The sequence below is a fragment of the Macrobrachium rosenbergii genome, chromosome 13 (genome assembly GCF_040412425.1).
Source record: "Macrobrachium rosenbergii isolate ZJJX-2024 chromosome 13, ASM4041242v1, whole genome shotgun sequence".
Lineage (NCBI taxonomy): Eukaryota > Metazoa > Arthropoda > Malacostraca > Decapoda > Palaemonidae > Macrobrachium > Macrobrachium rosenbergii.
Window position 1 is genome coordinate 26,011,142 of NC_089753.1, and position 22,475 is coordinate 26,033,616.

The window sequence follows — 22,475 nt, forward strand, 5'->3', positions numbered from 1 at the left end:
CTGCTCTGATTTTCAATTGTTATTCAAATAGAAATCCTGTGAGTGAGTCTTACAAGTCTAAGAGTTATACACAGTTGTTTCATTAAAATAATTTGTAGTGATAAGGACACATTACCGAGATAAGTGTAATTTCAGGCTGCAAGCACAGCAAGTCAGCCAATGACCTTCTGTCAAGAATATGTCAGACTTCGTGCAGAAACTTTCATGTGCCACGCTCAGTTACTTCACGCATGTCTCTCTCTACGTACTGCCCCTCCCCCTGCAATTGCAGCTTCTCTAGCAACTTCAGCAAGGGATGATTTGCTCAGGTGTGGTAGAGTTTCTCAGCAACTTGCCAAGTCAGCCAGGGATTTTAATAACTTGGCTTCACAGTATGGAAATCTGTATCAGGTGAGTTCTCCAACAAGGCCCTTATCTTTATAAAGATGCCTTAACCTCTGGAAGTTGGCCCAAAACAAATAGTTTATATAAAATCTAAGAATTTAGTGGCAAATTGTATTTTGTATTTAAATTTGTAATATTCTTACTGTCATTGCCTTTCCTTTCTTGCTGAGTCATTTTGTTTTATTGATACAAAATGGAGTAACATTGGTCATCAGTTTTGCCTTTTTAAAAAATTCATCCATAAAAGTAATTGTAGGAAAATGTTTATCTACATCATGGCATGTTAATTACTGATCAAAGCTTTTGAAAGTAACAGTAAGAAAATAATATATGGTATATTCCTTTACATGTATTTTAAATTTACTGAAAATTAATGTAATAGTGAGTTTGATTTAAAAACTCCCTACCATGATTCGCCTTACTTTGCAGTCAGTTGAGTTACGTATGTAAGAAGAAAATTATGTACTGTAATGGTAAATATTCAAAGCCAGTGTGGTGAATTTATATGTACTTTTCTTTTTTCAGTCTGTATTTGATGCAGACCCCCAGACTTTGTGCAATATTGCACTGTTGCAGCAGGGGTCACTATTAGTGGCCCAAGGTATTGAAATCATTACAAGACCATCTGCTGGCCAGTTAACTGATGATTACACAGGACCTGACTTGACCACCATCACAAGCAAACTCGGCTGTGGGGATTCCGTAGAGACACATACCCTTATTGCCACCCTTGAGGAAGCTACTTCCATGGTGCGCCGACTAGCTCAGGTATTAAAAACTGATACAGTATTCAGTTTTAAGCTTCTGCTTTGAAAAATCTTTGGCATTCAAAATATATCACAGCAATCCTGTCACTGTGGTTCAGTAATACTAGTGGTTTTGGTGACATGTGCATGTGGATTACTTGCTAAGAGGGGCTGTTCCATTTGTAGGGGTTTAGGATGCTCTGCAATAACGTATGTAATGTCAAGTGTATCCAGCTTATCAGAGAATTGCATTTTTACTCATGGTGGACTTGGGCCAGCTCAAGGAATTAGGAAATTGCTTGGGTGTAGGTTTTCGTAAAATTGTTCCTGTCATTGATGTAACTGTTTGTTCATATTCCTGTACTGTTTATATCCTTGAAAACTGCTAAACTGTTGTTGAATTGAGGGGAATTGTTTAGTAATTTCTCAGTATTTTATTTGCTTAATGCAAAAACAATAATTTGGATGTATTCCTGGAAAAATCATGAGAATAGGGAAGGGATAATGTTCATAACATTTACTGTTGTGGCAAACATCTTAACATAATTTATTTTCTTGGAGGATGTTTTCTTCCTTCCATATAGAACTGTAATTGGATGTGTCGCTTAATATTCAAATATTTCATGACCATTAAATCTTTTTAACTAAAATTTATTTATCCGATATAATGAACCATTTTCCCTAGTAAGGAATCATTAAATTTGTATATTATTGTAAACATATCTTATTTATTACTTCTTGCTTTTAGGTTAGGCTTCGTCTAAATCTAAAACTCATTATTTTGTAGGGTCAAGCTATAAGGCATTAGTGGTGTCCAATATTTGTATATTGAAGTTAAATATAAGTTTATATGTTTAGTTTTTCATATAGTAAAGTAAAACAATTAACTAATTTAATTATTTTTAAGGTGTGCTGTGAAGTGAAACCTGTACGAGAGCAACATCTTCAACTGTTGCAAGGAATTTCTGAAGTGTTGACAAGTGTACCATTACCATACCCAAGATTTTTCTTCCAAACTTTACAGAAGACCACAATTACTTTAGCGTTGCTCCCACAACCTAGAACTCCTGGAGATCCTATATCAGTTCAGGTAGGAACATATCCTGTAATTGTGGTGTATCAGTGCGGTAAGTTTACAGAATTTTTTGACAACTTCATGAGATTTCCTGCAAAGATTGTAGATTATTGGGCAAGAAATCAAAACCCATCCTATATTTGAGCACTCCAGATTTTGTTCCTACATTTCAGTCGTAGTCATAGTCAGTGATGAGAAAAGGACTTAATTGATTGCTGTTATTTTGGAATGCTTATTTTGGACTTTTTTCTGCATTACATGAAGTGCTAAGTTTTTGTAATAGTTTCAGCCTGTGTTGTTTCTCCTGACTAACAATGACTGGGTTACATTTTTGAGGTGTGCAAGTTGAACTTGGCAAAAGTGGGGAATGGATATACTGTCTCTGTGAACTACATTATGCTATGACTTTACATAATTTCTTTTCTTAAACCATTATAGCATATGTGTTCATTATATTTTTAAAATGGACTCATAATATTATTTAAAGCATTTAATTATGCTTTATGTAAAGTGTACAAACTACAGGAACTTTGTAGGTTCCTCTGCTCTTTTATTTAGGTTGTGACTCAAATCTTGGATTGATGTGTATCAATTTATAATATTGATGACCAGAGAATTAACAGGTTTGGGGTTGGACTTGGTTTCATGCTTTGATACTGATGAGTGGGAGTTGTAGCTGGAAGCTTGAATTGGTCCCTTCTTGTGCATTAGAATGCCCCAGAATGAGTTATGTCCACTTTTCTTTCTAACATACTGTCAAAAGATATTCAGTTTTCTATCTTGTGCTTTTTTGTTTTGTAGTGGCTTTCTTAATGAAATAAAGAGGTGTTTACATCCCCCACCAATTATAACGTGCTTGGTAGTCAACATTTATGAACGGTCTGTATAATGGCCTCATACATGAAAATGAATATGGAAGATATAGGCAACTTTGTTTCTTAAAATTGTAATTGAGTGGAGGATCTTCAGTTTTTGACATTCATCCAGTTTCATTGAATTTAAATTTTGTAATATAAGAGTGAATCAAGTTCTGCTTATATCTTTACAATTCTTATACTTTTGTGTTATGGATATTTTGGAAATGATCCTTTTCTTCTGTGAAGTTCAAACACAAAGTGAAAATTTTAAGTTTTCAATTCATTTTGCAGACGTCATCACAGCTGGCAATTAAAGTAGAAGGTGTTATTGGACATGGTAAACGACCAGGTCTTTTCAGATCTGTTCATTCAGTGACATTGACAGTGAATTCCACAATTCAGAATCGCCCTCAGCATACATTGGATGTTAAGGTGAGATTTTTATTTTGGTAATTGTAGTACACCCAACTAAGTACAGTACCCTAAAAGAGTTCAGAGGTCTGGTTAAACAAATCATTTATAACTAACTAACTTGAATAAGTGTAACATAAGTAGTTACATTTCTCAGTGTGACTTATTTGATGAGGTGACAGACTTTTTAGTTGTAAGAAAAATGTTAGCTATTTGCTTTAATTAGTCTGTTGTATTCTATCAGCACTGCCAATGCATTTTAACTTTTTGGTCCAGTTTTAATTACTTGGAGATGTATAAAAATGCACTTTAGTTATATAGTTGTTTAATGAAATTATTCTTTTTGTTCCAGACTGAACCCAATGAAACTCTTACACAGACTGTTGAACCTCATAATGACTTTTTTGCAGCACAATTTCTACTTGGTTTTCCAATTCCTGGTCTCTATCAGGTAAGAAACTGATCAGGCATTTATTTAAATCATTTAAAGTGCTGTAAATAATGCTGTAAATAGTTTAGTATTTTGAAAGTTTTCAAAGTATGGTCTCAATTGTATGTGATCAACTAAAGTTTGCTTGGATTAAATATGGTCTCAAAGGAAAGTGTAGGTTATGTAAACTAAGTTTGTGATGTAGAAAGCTGGTTCTTGGTGGGTTTATTTAAAGGTAACTATCTTACTGAAGGAAATGTACTCTTGGTGGCAGTGAATTCACATACCTTTTACAAAAGTTTTGATTTGTTTAAATGGATGTTAGCTGGTTGAAGCTGGTCAGAGATGACAGCATTATAGAAACAGCTCATCCGAAACTTTGGTTATAGTTATTTGAAATTTTTGGAGAATACTTCATTTTTTTTATTTCTTAATTACCCATATTTGATTTAAGTCTTTCAAGTGGCATGATACCATTACTGTCATGAGGTTACCCGATTTATTTCTATAATTGCTTAGACCTTCAGTTTCATTAAAGCGTAGGGGATCCCATGATGGTTTGGTTACTGTATATCAAGGAACAGAAATTGTATTACATTTAAGGTTGACAGCCTTCACATTCAAAAGTTGCTACCTTTTGCAGCAGTATACCACTCCCAGCATTATATGTTAAGCATGGAATGCTTCTTTGCAGTCTTTGCTTTAAGCATGTCAAGCAACCATTGGTGATGTGTCGTAGTGATCTGTTTCTTGTTGTCAGAAGTGGTTGGAAGTAACAACAAATGGATTTTGCTCTTGTAACTTCAGAGATTCCCCAACATGAAGTTCAACCAGAAGGGTTGCTGTTCTGATGTGTTAAGTTGTTCTCTGTTAATCATGGATAGTGCTTGACATTCTTGGTGCAATATTTACAAGAAACTTTCCATGCATTGCAGAAATGCTGGGTGTGGTGTCACACAGCACATGGTAACCACTTTGAAGATGTAACACATCTAAAGTAATTTGTTTTTGCTAATTGCAATTGTAACTTTTTTTATTACAATATTATGAATGTTACTCTAAACGTAACATCAAGCAATAAGAAAGTACCAGGTTAGAGAAAAAGGGGATTTTCTCAAGTGTTTTTATTCTTCTTATGTAGCATTGCTACCATACAATGTATTCCAAACCATAGGTTTAACTTTTTTCATTTTTTGAGAACCCACCCAATTCTCCTTCTCAGAGTCACTGCTGAAGTACAAAGTTTTGAAAAAATAATGTAAAATGTGTTGTTGACAGAAGAAAACTGGTCGTAATTTGAAGATAGCTAATTCCATAGTTCAGGTAATACCATTGTTCTCCACAGAAAACCAGCTAACCTCCTCAAGTGTCTAAGTGGTGGTTCATCCATTGGGTCACTCCTATAATCATCCAGATCAGCTTGGGCACCTGCAACTTGGGTTGCTAAGTGCAACCAAGTTACGCCCTTCAGCATCCCAAGTTACAGCACCCAAACTGTCTGGACGATCATTGGAGTGACCCATTGGATGAACCACCACTTTACACGCTTGAAGAGGTTGGCTAGTTTTTGATGGTTACCTCACTTGAGGTAGCCTGACATTTAGTTGCTGCTCTTGGGAGAAAAGCCTCTCGCTTGCAGAAGATACTGGATAGTCTCCAACCGTGAAGAGAAAGGGCCCCCACTTACTGGTGAAATCTCTTGATGTGTGGTTGACACAGAAGGTTGTACCAAGGAGGAATCTCTCTCGGTGCTTTTATCAGTAAGGCTAGAAGATCGGGGTACCATTCTTCAAGGTCACATAGGAGCTACAAGGGTCAATCCTGTGGTTCTGGGAAATTGATGACATGATGGACAAGGCAAACGGGGGAAAGGCATAGATGTCTAGTTTGTCCCAAGGATGTTGAAGGGCATCCTCTGCCACGGCCCAGGGAGCTAGAACGACTGAACAAAATACCTCTAGTTTTCTTGTCGTGTCCTGCTGCAAATAGGTCTATTGATGGCCTTCCCACAGATGAAAAAGCCTTTCTGCCATTTCTTGATGCAGTGACCACGCTGTTCCGGAACTTAACCCCGACAACTCAGCTTGTCTGCCGCCACATTCTTCTTGCCTGGGATGTATCTGGCCAAGAGAACTACTGATTGAGAGACCGCCCACTGGTGCAGTTGTACTGTCGTTGTGAAGATGATGAGACACTAGCCCCCCAGTTTGTTGACATAAGCTATCACTGTAGTGTTGTTGGACATTAGTGCCATGTAGAGTGCCCTGTTACCCTTTCTTTCAACTCCAGGATGTTGATATGGAGCTGTTTGTCTTGGTGATCCCACACTTCTGATGTGAAAAAAATCTTCCAAGTGTGCTCCCAGCCCTTGAGAACAGTAGAATCTCTACAGGTGGAGAGTGAAGGGGGCACTCCTATAGTCAGGTTCCTGTCTTTCCTCACTTCTTCTGATAACAGAACTTGGAACGGGAGGATTCTATGCATGGGACCAAAACTCCTTTAGTCGCCATTGGAGGGATCGAATGTGTATTCGACTGTGAGTGACTAGCTTCTCTAAGGATGACAGGAAACCTAGAATGATCTGCCACTGATGAGCAGGGTTGCTTCTGTTTGGGGAGGAACAGATGGGCAAAGTTCCTAAACTTCTCTAGCTGTTGTTCTGAAGGGAATACTCTCACTGCTGTCATGTCTATCATCATACCCAGGTAAAGAGGTCTATGACTTTTCCAAATTTATCACAATGCCTAAGCCATGACAAAATTGAAGAGGGTCCCTGTGTTAGGTCAACTTTACCCGAGAATCTGCTACCACCAGCCAGTCATTGAGGTATCTTAAGATCTGTATCCCTTGAGAATGTGCCCATGTTGAAATTAAGGTGAAAACTTGTGGGGCAGTTGAAAGACCAAAGCAAAGAACCTCAAGTTGGTAAACTATCTCTCCCAGACTGGAGCAGAGACTGTCAGGAAGATTGATGTATTGGAATCTGGAAATACGTGTCCTTCAGATTTATTGTGAGCATGAAATTGTCTCCCTGATGGCTTGAAGAAATGTGCGAGGTGTTTCCATTTTGAACCATGTCTTTCTGATTAAGAGGTTGAGGGTGATAGGTCTATTACTGGTTTCCAATCACCTGTAGCCTTGGGAACCCGAAAGACACGTCTGTAAAATCTTAGAGATAAGTCTTTCACAGTCTCCATGGTTCCTTTTTGACTTTGCCTCAAAGAGCTAGGTGTTTTGCTGAACTTGGAGAACAAGTTGATTGGTGAAGTGGACACTCGGGGAGTAGGAGAGGAAACTTAAAGGGCCCTTCGAGTAGATATCTCACCCAGAGAACATCTACTCTCCAGGTCTCTACCTCGAACTGCTGCCTAGTCGCCCAATGGCTTGCTAGGCACCCCCCCCTCCCCCACCAATGGCAGTGAGTGGGGGAGTGCCCTTCCTACTGTCAGTCTCACCTGGCCCTGCCTCTGCCTCCTCTCCCAGGCCTGGAAGAGTGGGGCTGAAAGGGTCACTGCTGAGGAGTTTTCTTGGATGAAGATGGTTGACGAGTCCCTCCCTTATGTTAAGACCAATGGTTGGTTAGTTATGAAAAATACAAATTTATTTAAAATGTCATGTTTTCAATGTTTTTAATATATATTTACACTTATGCCATTGTGGATTTCTTCATCAAATGACTGCTATTCCATATCTGACCTAAGCAGCGTTGGTGAGGAGATATTGTACATTTATTAAGGATTCAGCAGCTAGTAAAAGTGGAAGTGGACAATACAACATAGGTGTATGTTTTGTGGTGATGATGCTGTGAAATAGCTTTTTAATTTTGGACATATCCATCCAGAGAGTTCCTCTTGACCTGTAATGAGAGACAAAAGTGATAAGATCCACAGATTAAGACTGTTTTGCTTCTAATGTACCAAGTCTAAGACTACTTTGCTTCTAATGTACCAAGTCTACAAAGTTCATGGCCTTTTGCAATTTTAAACAGGTTGAATAACTGTAAATTCTCACATCAATTTCACACAGTACAACTGATTTACATAGATCTTTACCTAAGAATGGTGATAAAAGTATGTAAAATATCAACATTCAAAGCAGTAATTTATCTTTTCTACCTTTAAAGAAAGCATGTTTCCCAGTTAATTTACAACAGCTCTAGTTTGTCCTAGGACTTTGTGAATTAATGGGTAACATGAAACTTGCATGTAGCGTAATGCAAATGTATTATTAACGTATGCTTTTCACAAAACAGGTGAGTGTAGACACATCGGTGACAGATGATAATGACGATGCGTGGCAAACGGGCCCAAGACACACACTAAACGTTAGATCCCAGGAAGATCCTTCTAGTAAGGCCAGTGTACCACAAGCTCCAAGGCCTGCACCACCAAGCCAGTACATTCCACCTACTGCACAAGGGGCGTCTATTCCTCCCCCCGGCGTTAGTACTTTACCACCTCCCACACCGGGGACGAGTGGACCTCCTGCACCACCTGCACAGCAGTTCAGTATCCCAAGACCTGGATTACCATAACTCGGAATCGACATGCTAAATTTAAAATTATGTATTTTTACAAAGAACTATAAAATTATTTTAAAATTCAGTTATTATTTACCCTCAAATAAGATAATGACCAAAAATGAAGCTCTATGACCTATAAAAATGTTACTGCTACTTCATATGACAAACTAAACTAAAAATGTCTAAATGAAATCCCCTACTAGAAAGTAATGGGATCATAAGTTCACTGGGATTGTTGCAAACTGATGTGAAACAAAACGCTAGAACTCTGGGTTGCATAAAACATTCAAAATCAAGCGCAATGTTAAAGTAGTATACAGTAAATAAGATACAGTACTTGTTTATTCATCCGTTGGTGGAAAATTTTAACTGCTCTGTTCCTGATAATATTAACTAACGGCAGTCTCTAGCCCCTTTCGGTTTTATCAACCTTGAATTAGTCTTAAGCATAAGCAGTCTCTTGAAATAAAACTTAACCTTGAATTAGTCTTATGCATAAGCAGTCTCTTGAAATAAAACTAACCTGAATTTAAAGTCACTGAAATCTTCGGGGATGCACATATAGATATCTTAGTCAGATTTATTTGGGAAATATCCAAGATATCAGTTAGGATTCAAGGATGGGTGTGTGAAATTTAGGGACAGCCCAGGCACTAGACATTAGGATCACTTGACACTTTATATGATGAAATGGCTAAATATCATGACAAAACATGAAACATTACAAAATAAAACCATTATACTGTGCATCTCACTTTCAATAGTCACATTATTCTCAGTCATTCATACAATTAACATTATGTTTATAAGAAAATAAATGAGATTCTGCATTAAGAAACCAGAGAAAAATGTGATGAAAATTTTACAAATGAATAGCCATGGCTACTACATTAAAAATCTTAATGCCATTTAGAGAAAAAGTGATGAATGCTTTAATCTAAAAATCTTAATGCCATTTTGAAAAAATTGAGTGCCTGAATTTCAATGAATCAAATATAGAATTTTGACTGAGGCCCAACACTGGGACCTATGTGGTCATTCAGACCCAAAATGGAAATCGACTAAAAGCTTTGAAAGGTGTAACAGGAGGAAAACCTCACGGTTACACAATGAAACAATTGTTAGGAGAGGGTGAAAAGTTAGATAGAAGAAAAGAGATTATGAAAGGAGGTACAGTAAAAGGAACAAAAGGGGTTGCAGCTAGGGGCTGAAGGTACGCTGCGAAGAAACTTTAGTAATGCCTACAGAGTACTGCATGAGATGCAGTAGTGACACTACCCCCTTAAGATAGCAGTTCCATTGTATTTTAGCACTCAATTGTTGGTCACCATACCATATTGATAGGTTAGGCAAATATGTCCAATGATCAACCAACTTGAAACCATTTTGCTTTTCTTATCTGTCTGGAAGGAAGACAACCAATAAGTTGCATTGCTGCTTAGGTTTTTATATTCATTGTTGGTTAGGAGAGGAGAGACTCTACTGCCATTTCCTTGAAATATATGACATGGGTCTTACACTTGATATACTATTATGAGCAACATTTTCCCCTATTTGTCATCCTTCTCATTTCCCTGAATCCTAACATAGGCTAGGATCCAGCAGAAATGGACCTTTTCAACAAAATGAGAAAAAGCTACTCCTGAGCTTTACAAATAAATGAATGATTGAATTATAATTAGCCTATTTATGGATTCTGTTAAACTGCAAGAGTCTGAATATATTACAAAACCCTTATGTTCTGAATGTTACACTAGATTCAAAGCCTGAAATAGAGCTGTCATCTATCATGTATACACTGATGTGCTAACTTGGTAGTTTAGTTGTGTATATTTTATCTCCACACACTACAGCCACCTCATCAGCAACGACTGGCTGGTTATGGCTTCACCAAAGAGGAACTCTCATTACCTAGCCTAGCCCATCTACTAGCTGCTGGTGCTTGGACTTGCAGGTCAACCTTAAGTCTGATCTGACCCCTTCCACTCAGGACTTGGGTCTGGGGAGGCAGATCAACGCAATGCAGCAGCAGATAGCTATTGGAAACTTCTTACAGAGCAGTTTCTTCCCCACAACCATTTCAGCATCTCTTCCCTTTAATTGTAGCTTGTGCAACTTATTGGACAACTTCCAGGTGCCACAGACAGGATTCTGCATAATCTTCACTGGTGGCAGCAAGTGGAGAAGGTTTGTTCTTGTTACGCTGGACCCAGTGATATTTTATCTACATATGTCAACCCAAGGCTGGAGGCCCCACCTCACCTATCTCCGGGTGAATGTCTGTGGTTGCTTGAAAAATTTTAGCAGCATATCAACATCCTGGAATTAGGACCCATCTTCCTATGTCTCCTAACGTCCATGACATCCTTGTCATTACAGTGTCAAGGTCATGCTAGTAAATGACCACTACTTCATACCTTCGGAACCCAGGGGACATGTTCAGTCACTGTGTCATTTGACAGTAAAGATCTTTGCAAGGGCACAGGGACATAAAGTCATTAGTGGAGCAAAGTTCATGACATACATTCAATTCTAGGTAGAAGGTACCTTCAGCTGGAGCTGTTACATACCTTGCACTGGAGTCATTACTCCACATGAACGTCTGCAAGGTAATCTGGCAAGTGTAGCACATACTGCTGGTCAAGTGTAATAACACTCACATTACAGTCAAAACTAGTGGTGTGGCCAACAGCCACAGTGCTGTCAGTATCAGATAGCCTTTTCACCCTTCAGGTTGATGTACCAGGATCTGGAGTTCCCAGTCACATCAGACTCTCAGATAATTCACTGCTCTTTTCTGGCACCAGAACAAGTGATTAATAGACCTCCTGGACTTGGCCATCAAGAATCCAAGTGTACTTGACTGGAGATCTCTTCTGAAACAGCCAAACTTCCACTAGTTCCACAGTCACTTTGAGTCCCTTCATCTTCCAGTGTTGCCTCTGAAAGAGGTTTTTCAGAGGTTTCTGTGACATTTTATCTGAGCAAGAGGGAAAGAATCATTGGTTTGTGTAAAGAAGAGGGTATTCCCTCACTTGAAAACCTCTATTCCCATTTTAGTAGACTGCCTTTCTCAGAAATTTTTCACACTTATTGGCAGATTACAGTGACCGAAAGGTGACTCCCTTTGTCAATTCAACCTTATCTTTACCTTCCAAGCAAGATGTTCTCTTTAGTTCAGCACATACAGTTGTTTTTTATCTTAAACATATTCAAGAGTTTATCCCCCTTCATATCCCTTTTTCTCTTTATGGCCCATCAAAAATCTCTGGTTCCAACGAACAAAATTTCCTTTTCCTTCCAATAGATTATACCCCAAGTTATAGGTTAATGTTTTGCTTGAGAATATTTCTTGGGTCAAGATTAAGGCAAACATTTTGTTCTCGCCCCTCTTCATTAGCCTTTAAGTGTAACTTTGAGCTTGATGCCATTCTTTGGGTGGGGACATGGAGATGCCACTCTACCTTCTAAAGATTTTATCTACTTGTATCAATCTCAAGTTCCTGGAGGTTTTCTCATTGGTGTCTACTGTTGCAGTTGGCCATGTTTATGAAATCATCCCTCATGTTTCTATCACACTGAATGTTGTCTGCTCTGTGGTATCTACCTTCACACATGTTGCTGGTGTTTGGCACTATTCTGATTTTTTCTGCAGACTCAAAATGATTGTTTTACCCGTAGATCTAAGTAGGCTGCTTGTTGGAAACTGACTTTTGCTTTACAATGACAACAATGCTCCTTTGGAGGGAGAATACATCTCACCTTATTGTCTTCCTTCCCCTCCGTCCACCTACATCACTCTCCTGCTTAATATCGCTCTCCCTCAAATTACAATTCAGACAATATATGATAAATGTTACTATAAACAAAGTTTTTACTACAAAAATTTTTTCTACACAAACCCACTCCTGGTAAGCAAGAATGTATGAGGCATTCTCAAGGCATACTAGGAGGCTTAGGGATGCACAGTGAAGGCTTCTTGACCAATACAAGTTGGTGTGACTGGGATCTGCAGTACAGATGAAAGGCAATAAAAATAAGTTTGTGCGCAGAACGTTTCTGAAAATTTTTATAAAGGATTCCTGGATAGTTTTAGTTAGCCAATCATCCTAAAACACATCATATTTACCTTCTTAAGATATCTCCATTCTCATCTAGTTGACTACAACCATCCCTGCAATGCTGCCAACTGATTATCTGATATCTGCTCCATTGTTGACCTGTGTGAAGAGAGAAAAGGATAGAAAATAGTCTACTGTTCATAATTCCTTGCAGCTATAAAAATTAATTTCCATTCAGTATCTTTTCTTCCAAACAGTTTTGGAAGTACAGTAAACCCCCTGTATTCACGGGGGATGTGTACCGCACACACCCGCGAATAGCTAAAACCCGCGCATACTTAAAACCCCTCTAAAAACACTTAGAACTGCCTATTTTGATAGTTTAAACACAAGAAAACCCTCTAAAAATGCTTATACCAGAGTATTTTAATAGTTTTATCACAAAAGTGCATTTAGTCATAAAAATCTGAAAATACAGCAATTAGTGAATATTTCTCAGTGAAAAATACCGCGAATGGGTGAATTTTCTGCGAATAATGGGCAGATACGTTTCTGCTCTTTTCAATTTGAGGTTTTTACCACTTTTCCTTAATAGCTTAATGACATATTTTGTGAGTAACAGCGTAAGTACGTATACTGACATTCTTGAGGAGCTACACTTAACAATTCAGTATTTCTACAACTGAACATAGTACATGTGTACAGTATTGCATTTATTTACAACTGAAGTTTTGCTAAGTTTATTCAGTTTTATGTACAAGACAAAAACTAAAACACTGGTACATTACCTACAAAACTAAGGGTAAAAATCTGTGTAATTCAAATATTTTCCCTACTGCAAAACATTTTTGTCCAAACAAAATCCACCTCAGGCAATTATTATATATTTTTTGGAAAATTATCTTTGTTCAAGAATAACTTAAAGAATAATAGTCTTTATGCCAGTTACCATAAAGAAATGTCAAGAGTAAATTACGACAAAGCACAATTTTTATTAGAGTAGTAATGGGATGGCATGATAAAGAAAATGAACAGTGCTATAAAATAACAATGTAATTTTTGTGTCTTATACCAATCACTGCTTTACAAACACCCTTACATTGCTATTTAAAATCAACATTCCACAACTGCATTAAAATATGAACAACATTTATTGCTTAAAGTTACATTTCCATGGTTTCCCTCGCTTTTTTTATTGCAGTGAAGTCATTTCCCGGGGTCGCAAAGGGAGACTCGTGTGTGAATAAATATCTTCAGAAAGGGAAAATTTATGCAACGACTTTTCATATAAGTAGCACCTCAACTTACAGACCTCAGCTTAATGGCCTTCTGCTGTACTTATCAGCTACATTACTATCATTGTTTTTTGTTTGGCTACCATTTCAGATATCATACATTTTCAACTAAAAATCTTAAACTGAATGTTAGGTGTACAGTACAGGTTAGTTTAGGTTAGGAATTATGTGGAATTGCTGTTCAATTTCAGATATCTACTGAAGGCTATAATACATATAGGGTTTTTGTTGCTTAATGGACTTTGTTACCTCTCAAAAAGACAGACCCACAAGGTGTCTGTAAAAGTTAGGCACTACTCCTAGACAAGGAAGTGCCAAAACAGTGGAGTAAATTGTGCACTGGAGAATATGCCCTGATTATATGGTAGTTGTGAGGAGGGACCACAGTGACAAGTCCAAAAATCCTAAAAGCCTTGACTGGAGTACAGAATGTGGTGAATGACAGGCCATGAAAGGTAGGCTGTACTGTCCGAAAGGACTTACCCAGGCATAACCTGAGCCTTTCCTATGATGGGCATAAAAGGTGTAACCATCCCTAAAGACCTTGCTGCAATGCCCTTCAATGCTGCCCCAACTTTACTCTTTGGAAGGAGTAAGGAGAAACCCAAAACCCATCCATTCTGCAGAGTGGGCATCCTCCCTGTTGAAAAGTGTATACTTATGGTCAAGTCTTCAAGATAAAAAGTTGGACTATAGGTTTACAACAAACTCCAGAGCTTCATCCTCTCATCAGCAGACGAGACTCCACTGATGGCAAATTCATAGTGTGTTCAACCAAAGGTCAAGCCACATGCTGCTGGAGCAACTGACTCCATGGCTCGTGAATCTGCAGGCAATTAATAGGTCCTCGATTTATGGCAGGGGATCCATTCCAGTGCCGCGCTGTAAGTTAATTTCCGCCATAAGTCGTGTTTTGCCATTAACAGCACTTTAACGGCGCTTACAGTGCCGTAACTTGATGTTGCATCAAGTTACAATGCCGTAAGCGCTGTTAACTTCATGTCAGGAAATGTTTCAAGCTCACACTAATGAATACTCCTACCTAAAAGTCAATGGTTTGTATTCCTATACAAACAACTGAACTTTTAATCAATCTACAGAGTGGAAACAATGTTAAACAAATTAAACCTAACTGATGCCTTGTCTGCTTAATTCACTTGCCAGACATGTATGGTTAGTAGAATAACTTTTGCAAAACATTTCTATTGGACATGAAAAACCTAAACCTTATAACACCAAGGGGAAGATCAGTTTGGACATTTCATTAAACCATACATCCAGGAGCACAATTGTGATTCGTAACAATTGCATGGTAGCCTAATGGTGATCACTGAGCCTGTTTTACTCATTTCTTAATTACATATTGTACACAGAAGCACAAGACCAACAAAACGTAACTTCCAGTAAGTTAAGAGGGGCTGAACAAGGCCCCTACTCGCCAGGCAGCCCACTGCCTTGGGTTAAGTTAGTTTAAGATGCATACCTGTACATTATTTCACTATTATGATTTATCTTGTCTAGGTCAGGTAGGTTGGGGATTTCAGAGAGGTCAAGCCATCCTCCCCTGCCAAGTATAACCTGGTATCCTGGGTTAAATTACGTTAGGATGTACACCTGTATTTTACTTAATTTCTAGCACCACTCTTAGGCTGGTTAGTTAGAGGCCTTATAAAGGCAAAACCCCCAAACAAGTAAGACCCCAAGCACCTAAGTCAAGGTTACACTAAGATGTACAGCATATCTGTAATAATCTTTACCATATCTTAATGCTTAATATTTTCCATTTTTCATTGTTATTGATTATGTTCATGAACTATGTAGTTTTCAGACAGCTCAACTTGTGATATGTGTACTTCTGACCATTACTGATGGTGTACGTCAATTGTTTTTGGTTTACCTCAACCCAAAAGTCCTTGTCTTCCCAACAGCGTCCACCCTTAATTTTTAAGATATAAGGAAAAAAAAAGTGGTCTGCTTAAAAAATAATGGTAGAAAATACATAAAATATATGAATAATCGGAACAGGTTAGGTTCATGCCCTTGGCAGGAAATTTATCACTCATTATTACTACACCTTGTGGTGTGGCCTACTTAGGGTTCTGGGGAGGGGGAAGGGTGGCAAAGTTTTCTTAACCAGGTAAGGAAACAACACACTAGGTCAGGTTAGGAAGCAGCCCAGTACAGTATTCTAATTTATGTCAGGTTAGGTTTCCTCATACTACCCAGCCAGGTAAGGACCTAGGTTGGTTTACGTTACACCTGCTGTAAGTAAGGATACTGGTTTAGGTCATGGAAAGTAAGGTTAGGTTGTATATCTTTGATTGGCCTTGTGACATCTTTGTCCTCTTAAAATGTTTTGTGGTCATGGCCATGAAGCAAATATATTTCTTACTGCTAATCTGTGGTTTATGTTTTTGGGACCATAATTTAGTACAGTTATAAGATTTTGGGGTAGAACTATATAGTAGCTCTGTTTTAACCTTTTTTTTGGTTGCAATTGGTTTTTTAACACTTTTAGGGGTTTTGATAATTTCCATCACGTCTTCACAAGACATCTGTTTGTTGAACGGTTCCAAATGGAATGTCCTTTTAACGTATGTTTAGTACCCCTGGGCCAGTACTAAACACTGAGGACATTCCATGGTACCCATATGGACATTAACAAACATTAAATGCACTTTTTCTGTTGATTATGATGATTTGAATGATTTTGAAACACAAATGATATACTGTATACAAAATTAATAAAATTACGACTTGTCAGAAGATCCCCCTCCATAGCTAATATGTGTTTACTGAAACAGTTTTGCTGGATGGACTTCTGGGGTTAATTACAGGTTAATTAATTTTGTATACAATATATCATTACAAAATGAAAAAATTAAAAAATTAATTGTCAATACTGCACCCCCTCTCCATAGCAACGGCAAAAATCTGTTTACTGAAAATTAGCTATGGAGAGAAGGGTCAAGTCGTGTTTTATTAATTTTGTATACAATATATCATTGCCGGGAAGGATAAGTATTCATTTGCGATGAAATAAACTAAAATCATTCAAATCACCATGTTTTGAGAAACCATGTATTTAGTACAGTAAGTAAGATTTTGGTTCCACTTGGCCGACAACAAACAGATGCACACCAGTACAGAACAAAAGTGTAGAAAAACAAGTTTAAAAGGTAAAAACAGGCATGGAAATTCCTCCAATTACCGTTTTGGTTCACTTCAAAACACAAAAAAAAACAAGTTTATCAAAATAAAAATTTTAAAAAAAAAAGGGGGTTTGACTGCACCATCAATGATGGTCATAAAATGCTAAAAACACGGGATAGGCAATCGGGAAAAACATAAGGTTAATATATTTAGCGAGACACGAAAGTGTGTAGTAATATCACAATGACATTTGCCATCCTAAAAATTAGGAATGTCAGTTTTCAGCCTTGCACAAACTTTGTTTTCAAAATTGTCCTAGGCCCACAAAACATTTATATTTAGATTATTTTTACTGAACATTTACCTCCAAACTCCTGTATATTCCCGAATCAGAGGCCACGAATGAAGTAAAACAAAACATCACCTCTTAAGAAAAACTGGACATAACCGACCACCTGCAAAGATGCTCAAACACTCAACTTTATTAGGTAGACGAACAAGGACCCTGGAAGAGTGCACTGTCTTCAATGATTTGGGAAAAGGATATTGGTAAAGGTATTACTTATTGATATAACTTTTTGGCTAAACAACATGGAAAAGGGTTTATATAACGCAGCACTGGTGAGATAATTTGAGAAATTCACCGTCTGTTGCCTATAATTTTAATTTTCATCCCTGAGGGGCTGGTACTAAAAATATAGAAAAAAACGACAATTTTTTCATTATCAAGGTAAATTTCTCGAATAATCTCACCATGACGTTTACGACAGAAAGGAAATGGCTCGGTCGTTGAGTGAATGCGAAAGGTATTCCTGAAATGGTAAATTTAATACGATAATATTGGTCTGAAGTATGGAAAAGGGGTTGTCTTCACTATATGTAATGTACGTCTATTCATTGCAATAGCAAACGGGTGATGCTATAGAGCAGCCAATTAGCAAAATAGTTAGTACCCCTTACAATTCTGTGGACGCTGATGAAAATATTCATGGAAAATTACGGCCTGCCCTGGATTAAGAGCCCGCGCTGGCATAGGGCTATCTTAGTCTCAAACGAGCTACTCGTGAAATGTCTCGTATGTCTCATGAAAAGTCTCATATAGGGTATATATATATCGCTTAGAGTGGCATGCTTTGGGGAAACTAATGAACACGTAACGACCAGGGAAGGGTGGCGCTGATGTGCTACCCCAAAATAATTCCTGTTCTGATTAAATTCCGGAAACCGGTTCAGCGTTTAAAATAGCTGTACAAACACACACACACACATATACATATATAATTATGTGCTGGGTTATGAAGAACGCGTGCTAACTGGCGAAATCCTTTAATGGAGAAGAGGTGCAATCGTATACATTATTATCCTCGAATCCGTTACGTGGGAAACCCTGCAATTAGGTCTAATGAAGACACAGTGGGAGGCGCTTAATAACGCTTCTGGAATTCATTACGTACGCAAGATTGAGAGTAATGGAGCTAATAAGATTAGAATTAGGCGTAGCTAGCTCTCTCTCTCTCTCTCTCTCTCTCTCTCTCTCTCTCTCTCTCTCTCTCTCTCTCTCTCTCTCTCTCTCTAATGAAATTAGGTCAGGGGGTTTTACACCCAAAACCGGCAGCAGGAAGAGATTTACTGATTGATTTATGGCTGCTTAAACTGGCGTCACAAACAGGAAGGGACGATATAGGGCTACTGAGATATCCACTGTACCTCAGTTGACCCCAGTAGCGAATTATGTACACCTGGTAGTTAGTTCATTATAGTGGGGAGAAGCCAGGGAGGAGAAGGCGATGGGCTAGCAGTCTCATCCTAAAATCAATTTTGAGAACCGAGGTCTCACGCTTACCGAATCGAATCCTTTCTAGGAGGAGTAGGCCTATAAGTATGTATATGTATAAAATCACTCTTTTTGGTATCTTTCGGCCCTCAGTGTGACCCATGGCCACTGTCAACGGGAACTAAAGTTATGTCGTAAGCTTTAGCAACGACTGGTCACCTTTCTAAAATTCCCTAGGCCTATTCTTTTATATCACAAACAAACGAAAAACGCAAACAAACGGCGCATGCGCGGAAATACAACAATAAGGCCGTAGGGCATAAATCAATTGCATGTGCAATTTTGCAGGGGGCCGGTAAACATCCATTAAAAGGAAATGAAATGATTGCTGTAACAGATTGCGTCTATTATTCCCGTCCGGAAACTCAATCACCAGAGTGAAAAATAGTTTCGCAGTAGGATTGGACGGGGAATAATGGACTGAGAGAGAGAGAGAGAGAGAGAGAGAGAGAGAGAGAGAGAGAGAGAGAGAGAGAGAGAGAGAGAGAGAGAGAGAGAGAGAGAGATGATCAACAGTTAAGAAATGGCTTACCAAGTTCATTTTTCAAAGGTCACATAAAATGTAAAACTCATTTGAGAGAGAGAGAGAGAGAGAGAGAGAGAGAGAGAGAGAGAGAGAGAGAGAGAGAGAGAGAGAGAGAGAGAGAGAGAGAATTATCAACAATTAACGAATGGCTCACCAAGTTTTTTAAGTTAATATGAAACGTCAAATTTACCTGAGAGAGAGAGAGAGAGAGAGAGAGAGAGAGAGAGAGAGAGAGAGAGACGAGATCAAGTAATGAAGAAATCAGGATCTATTTCCTAATTGGTCCTTTTGTGAACTATAGAAAACGGCCGTCCGGGAAATGAACGAATTGTCTAGTCATCTACCAACCACAGATTCCAAAAAATTTGTCACGGTAGGCTTAATTTGTGGTTCCCTACTTAGTCTTTAGTCATTTCAATCATTTTTCAATGAAGGACCTGATGTGATATATATATACATACATATATATATATATATATATATATATATATATATATATATATATATATATATATATATATATATATATATATATATATATATATATATTATGAATGAGAGACTTCTTCCTTTTATTTTAAACACTCCCCTTTACATTGCGATAGAGAAACAGGAGACTAAATAAAATGACACAATGAGAAAATAAGGAATATTTGGGGAGGACTTACAACGATAGCATTTATTAACATGTTAAATAAAGACAGTGTAAGGTATTTTGTTTATATTAGAATTCCTGTTCTTGTCAAATATTACTCTCCTTCGCAAATTGATCAAATATTCTTATCTCAAATATTAAAAAATATTTAAATTATTTCTGGAGAATCGTCATATATATTCGACCAACAAAACTGACAACATATAATTTCCACTTGAATGGAATGGGGTCTAGAATTTAGGCCAAAGGCCAAGCACTGGGACCTACGAGGTCATTCAGCGCTGAAAGGGAAACTGAGAGTTAAAAGGTTTGAAAGGTGTAACAGGAGGAAAGCCTCGCAGCTGCACTATGAAACAATTGTTAGGAGAGGGTTGAGGAAAGTAAGATGGAAGAAAGAGAATATGGAAGGAGGTACAGCAAAAGGAATGAAAGCTCCGTTTCAATTAGGAGCCGCTTCCACTGATCTTCTGATAGGCCTAGTGAAAAAAAAATGGCCGTCCTAAATCTTCATCTGTACGGTGACGTGTAAACGAGGGTTGGCGGTACACGAACGGTACTGTTCCGTCCGTACCGTGAGCGAGACAGTCGGCCCTGTCAATCTCTAGAGTGCCAATTTGGCGGTACCCGTTTTCCTGAAGCGTTGGAATGTCACGTCTAACGTAAGTTCTATAAAACACCAAGGAGGAAATTTGGAAATAGAATGGAATACGGAATTTAGGTCAAGGGGCCTATGAGGTCATTCAGTGCTGAAAAACAAATTGAGAGTAAAAAGGTTTGAAAGGCGTAACAGGAGGAAAACCTCAAAGCAGTTGCACCATGAAACAACAGTTAGGAGATGGTTGAGGAAGGTAAGACGGAAGAAAAAGAATAAGAACGGAGGTACAGTTAAAGGAATGCAAGGGGTTGCAGCCAGGGGGCGAAGGGATGCTGCAAAGAACCTTAAGAAATACCTAAAGTATACTGCGTGAGGTGGACTAACGGCAGTACCCCACTACGAGGGGATATTTGTCAGGGTCCTAGGCTCCCTACCTTAAGAACCACCATGCTTATAAAACAAAACACCTTGTCCTGTCTATAAAACACACACACACACATGCACACACACAAGGAGCAAATCTGTCCCGAGCCGGCAACCTCGCCGGAGGAATCATTAGTCTGCAGGCAACAACGACGCACTGAAATGGATTATGGGCGCTCGTAAAATGAACTCCGATGCTGGTCCTATTTAAATTCGGCCCTATCGGTGCGTCTACCTCGCAGCGGAGGAACGAGGGAAAAATCAAGGAAGGAGAGATGCTACGAAATGAAAAGTACCTCCACATAAGTCTTCAGTTACCTTCTTTCTAGATGGCTCCATCGAGTATCGCTGGTAAAGGTGTGCAAATGACTGAAGCGTTTAGTGAAAGGAACTGAATTGGTTCAATGTCACGTTGACAATTGTTTGTGAACGAATGAAGATTTCATCTTCAAAACTATACAGTCAATGATTGTTTGGAAGACTGTGGATATCAGTTGCTGAGAAGCGAATTAAGGTTGCATCCTTCTTAAAAATGACTTCATAACGCAGAAAGATTATTATAAGTTTTATTCGAATATCCTTCAGCTCTAGTGCCTACGGAATGGAGAGGAATATCAAATTTAGGCCAAAGGCCTACCGCTGGGACTTACGGTGAGGTCATTCACCGCTGAAAGGGAAACTGAGAGTAAAAAATTTGTAAGGTGTAACAGAGGAAAACCTCGCAGTTGCACTATGAAACAACTGTTAGGAGAAGGTTGAGGAAATTCAGATGGAAGACAGAGAATATGAACGGAGGTACAGTAAAAGGAATGAAAGGGGTTGTATACTAGAACGCCCAAACATTCATGACCTTAGGCCTATGACCTACAAAATTCCCTCTCTCACTGAACGGCAATATATCAGTCACGTGACCTCCAAATATCCCTCAGTACCAAAGACCACCACGAAATCCTTCGGTCATGATTAAGATATCATATTTTGAATTTCACCAGTGCGATCATTGTTGAGGAATATTGTTAAGAACATTTTTCTTAACGAATCAGTAAAGTTCCAAAAGTTATGTATATGAGAAACTTTACCAAAATCGATGTCTATTTTAGGATTCAATCTAACTGACATTCTGCTAAATGGGTTTAGATTCTTTAAAACAGGTTCTTTTCTGTAGCAAAATTACTGAAAAAAGACCATAAAATCATTGCAATAGATAACACCTTTTTACTGAAAAGATATTATATATACATATAAAACACACACACAAGTATATGTAATATATACACACATATATACATATATATCTACTGTATAAAGCACAAATAAAACCATTTTAATATAAAAATACTGAAACATTTAGGAAAATACTGCGAGAAACGACACAGTTTTATGCAAAAATATACCAAAAAAACCGCCTAATAGCAACCGATCCAATTCCTCTATGTGACTGACTGATTGCCTGGTCGATTAGCACGACCTAGCGTCACAGCAACAACAGCAACAACAACAACAGCAAA

General features: G+C 38.2%; 1 protein-coding gene and 1 long non-coding RNA gene across 2 annotated transcripts in view; one reads left to right on the forward strand and one right to left on the reverse strand.

The window, feature by feature from the left end:
• INTS7 (Integrator complex subunit 7) overlaps positions 1-8,503 on the forward strand; it is a 23,273-nt gene extending 14,770 nt beyond the window's left edge. The window contains exons 14-19 of the mRNA XM_067114886.1: positions 136-390; positions 910-1,152; positions 2,038-2,220; positions 3,354-3,494; positions 3,826-3,924; positions 8,156-8,503. Coding sequence (XP_066970987.1) covers positions 136-390; positions 910-1,152; positions 2,038-2,220; positions 3,354-3,494; positions 3,826-3,924; positions 8,156-8,437 — 1,203 coding nt within the window. The 3' untranslated portion in view covers positions 8,438-8,503. The remainder of the gene's footprint in view (positions 1-135; positions 391-909; positions 1,153-2,037; positions 2,221-3,353; positions 3,495-3,825; positions 3,925-8,155) is intronic.
• On the reverse strand, positions 7,622-17,407 carry LOC136845065 (uncharacterized). Its single transcript, XR_010855055.1, has 3 exons — positions 17,299-17,407; positions 12,555-12,645; positions 7,622-7,759 (listed from the first exon to the last, which is right to left on the reverse strand). It is a non-coding gene; the product is annotated as an uncharacterized lncRNA (long non-coding RNA).
• Positions 17,408-22,475: the final 5,068 nt, after the last annotated feature.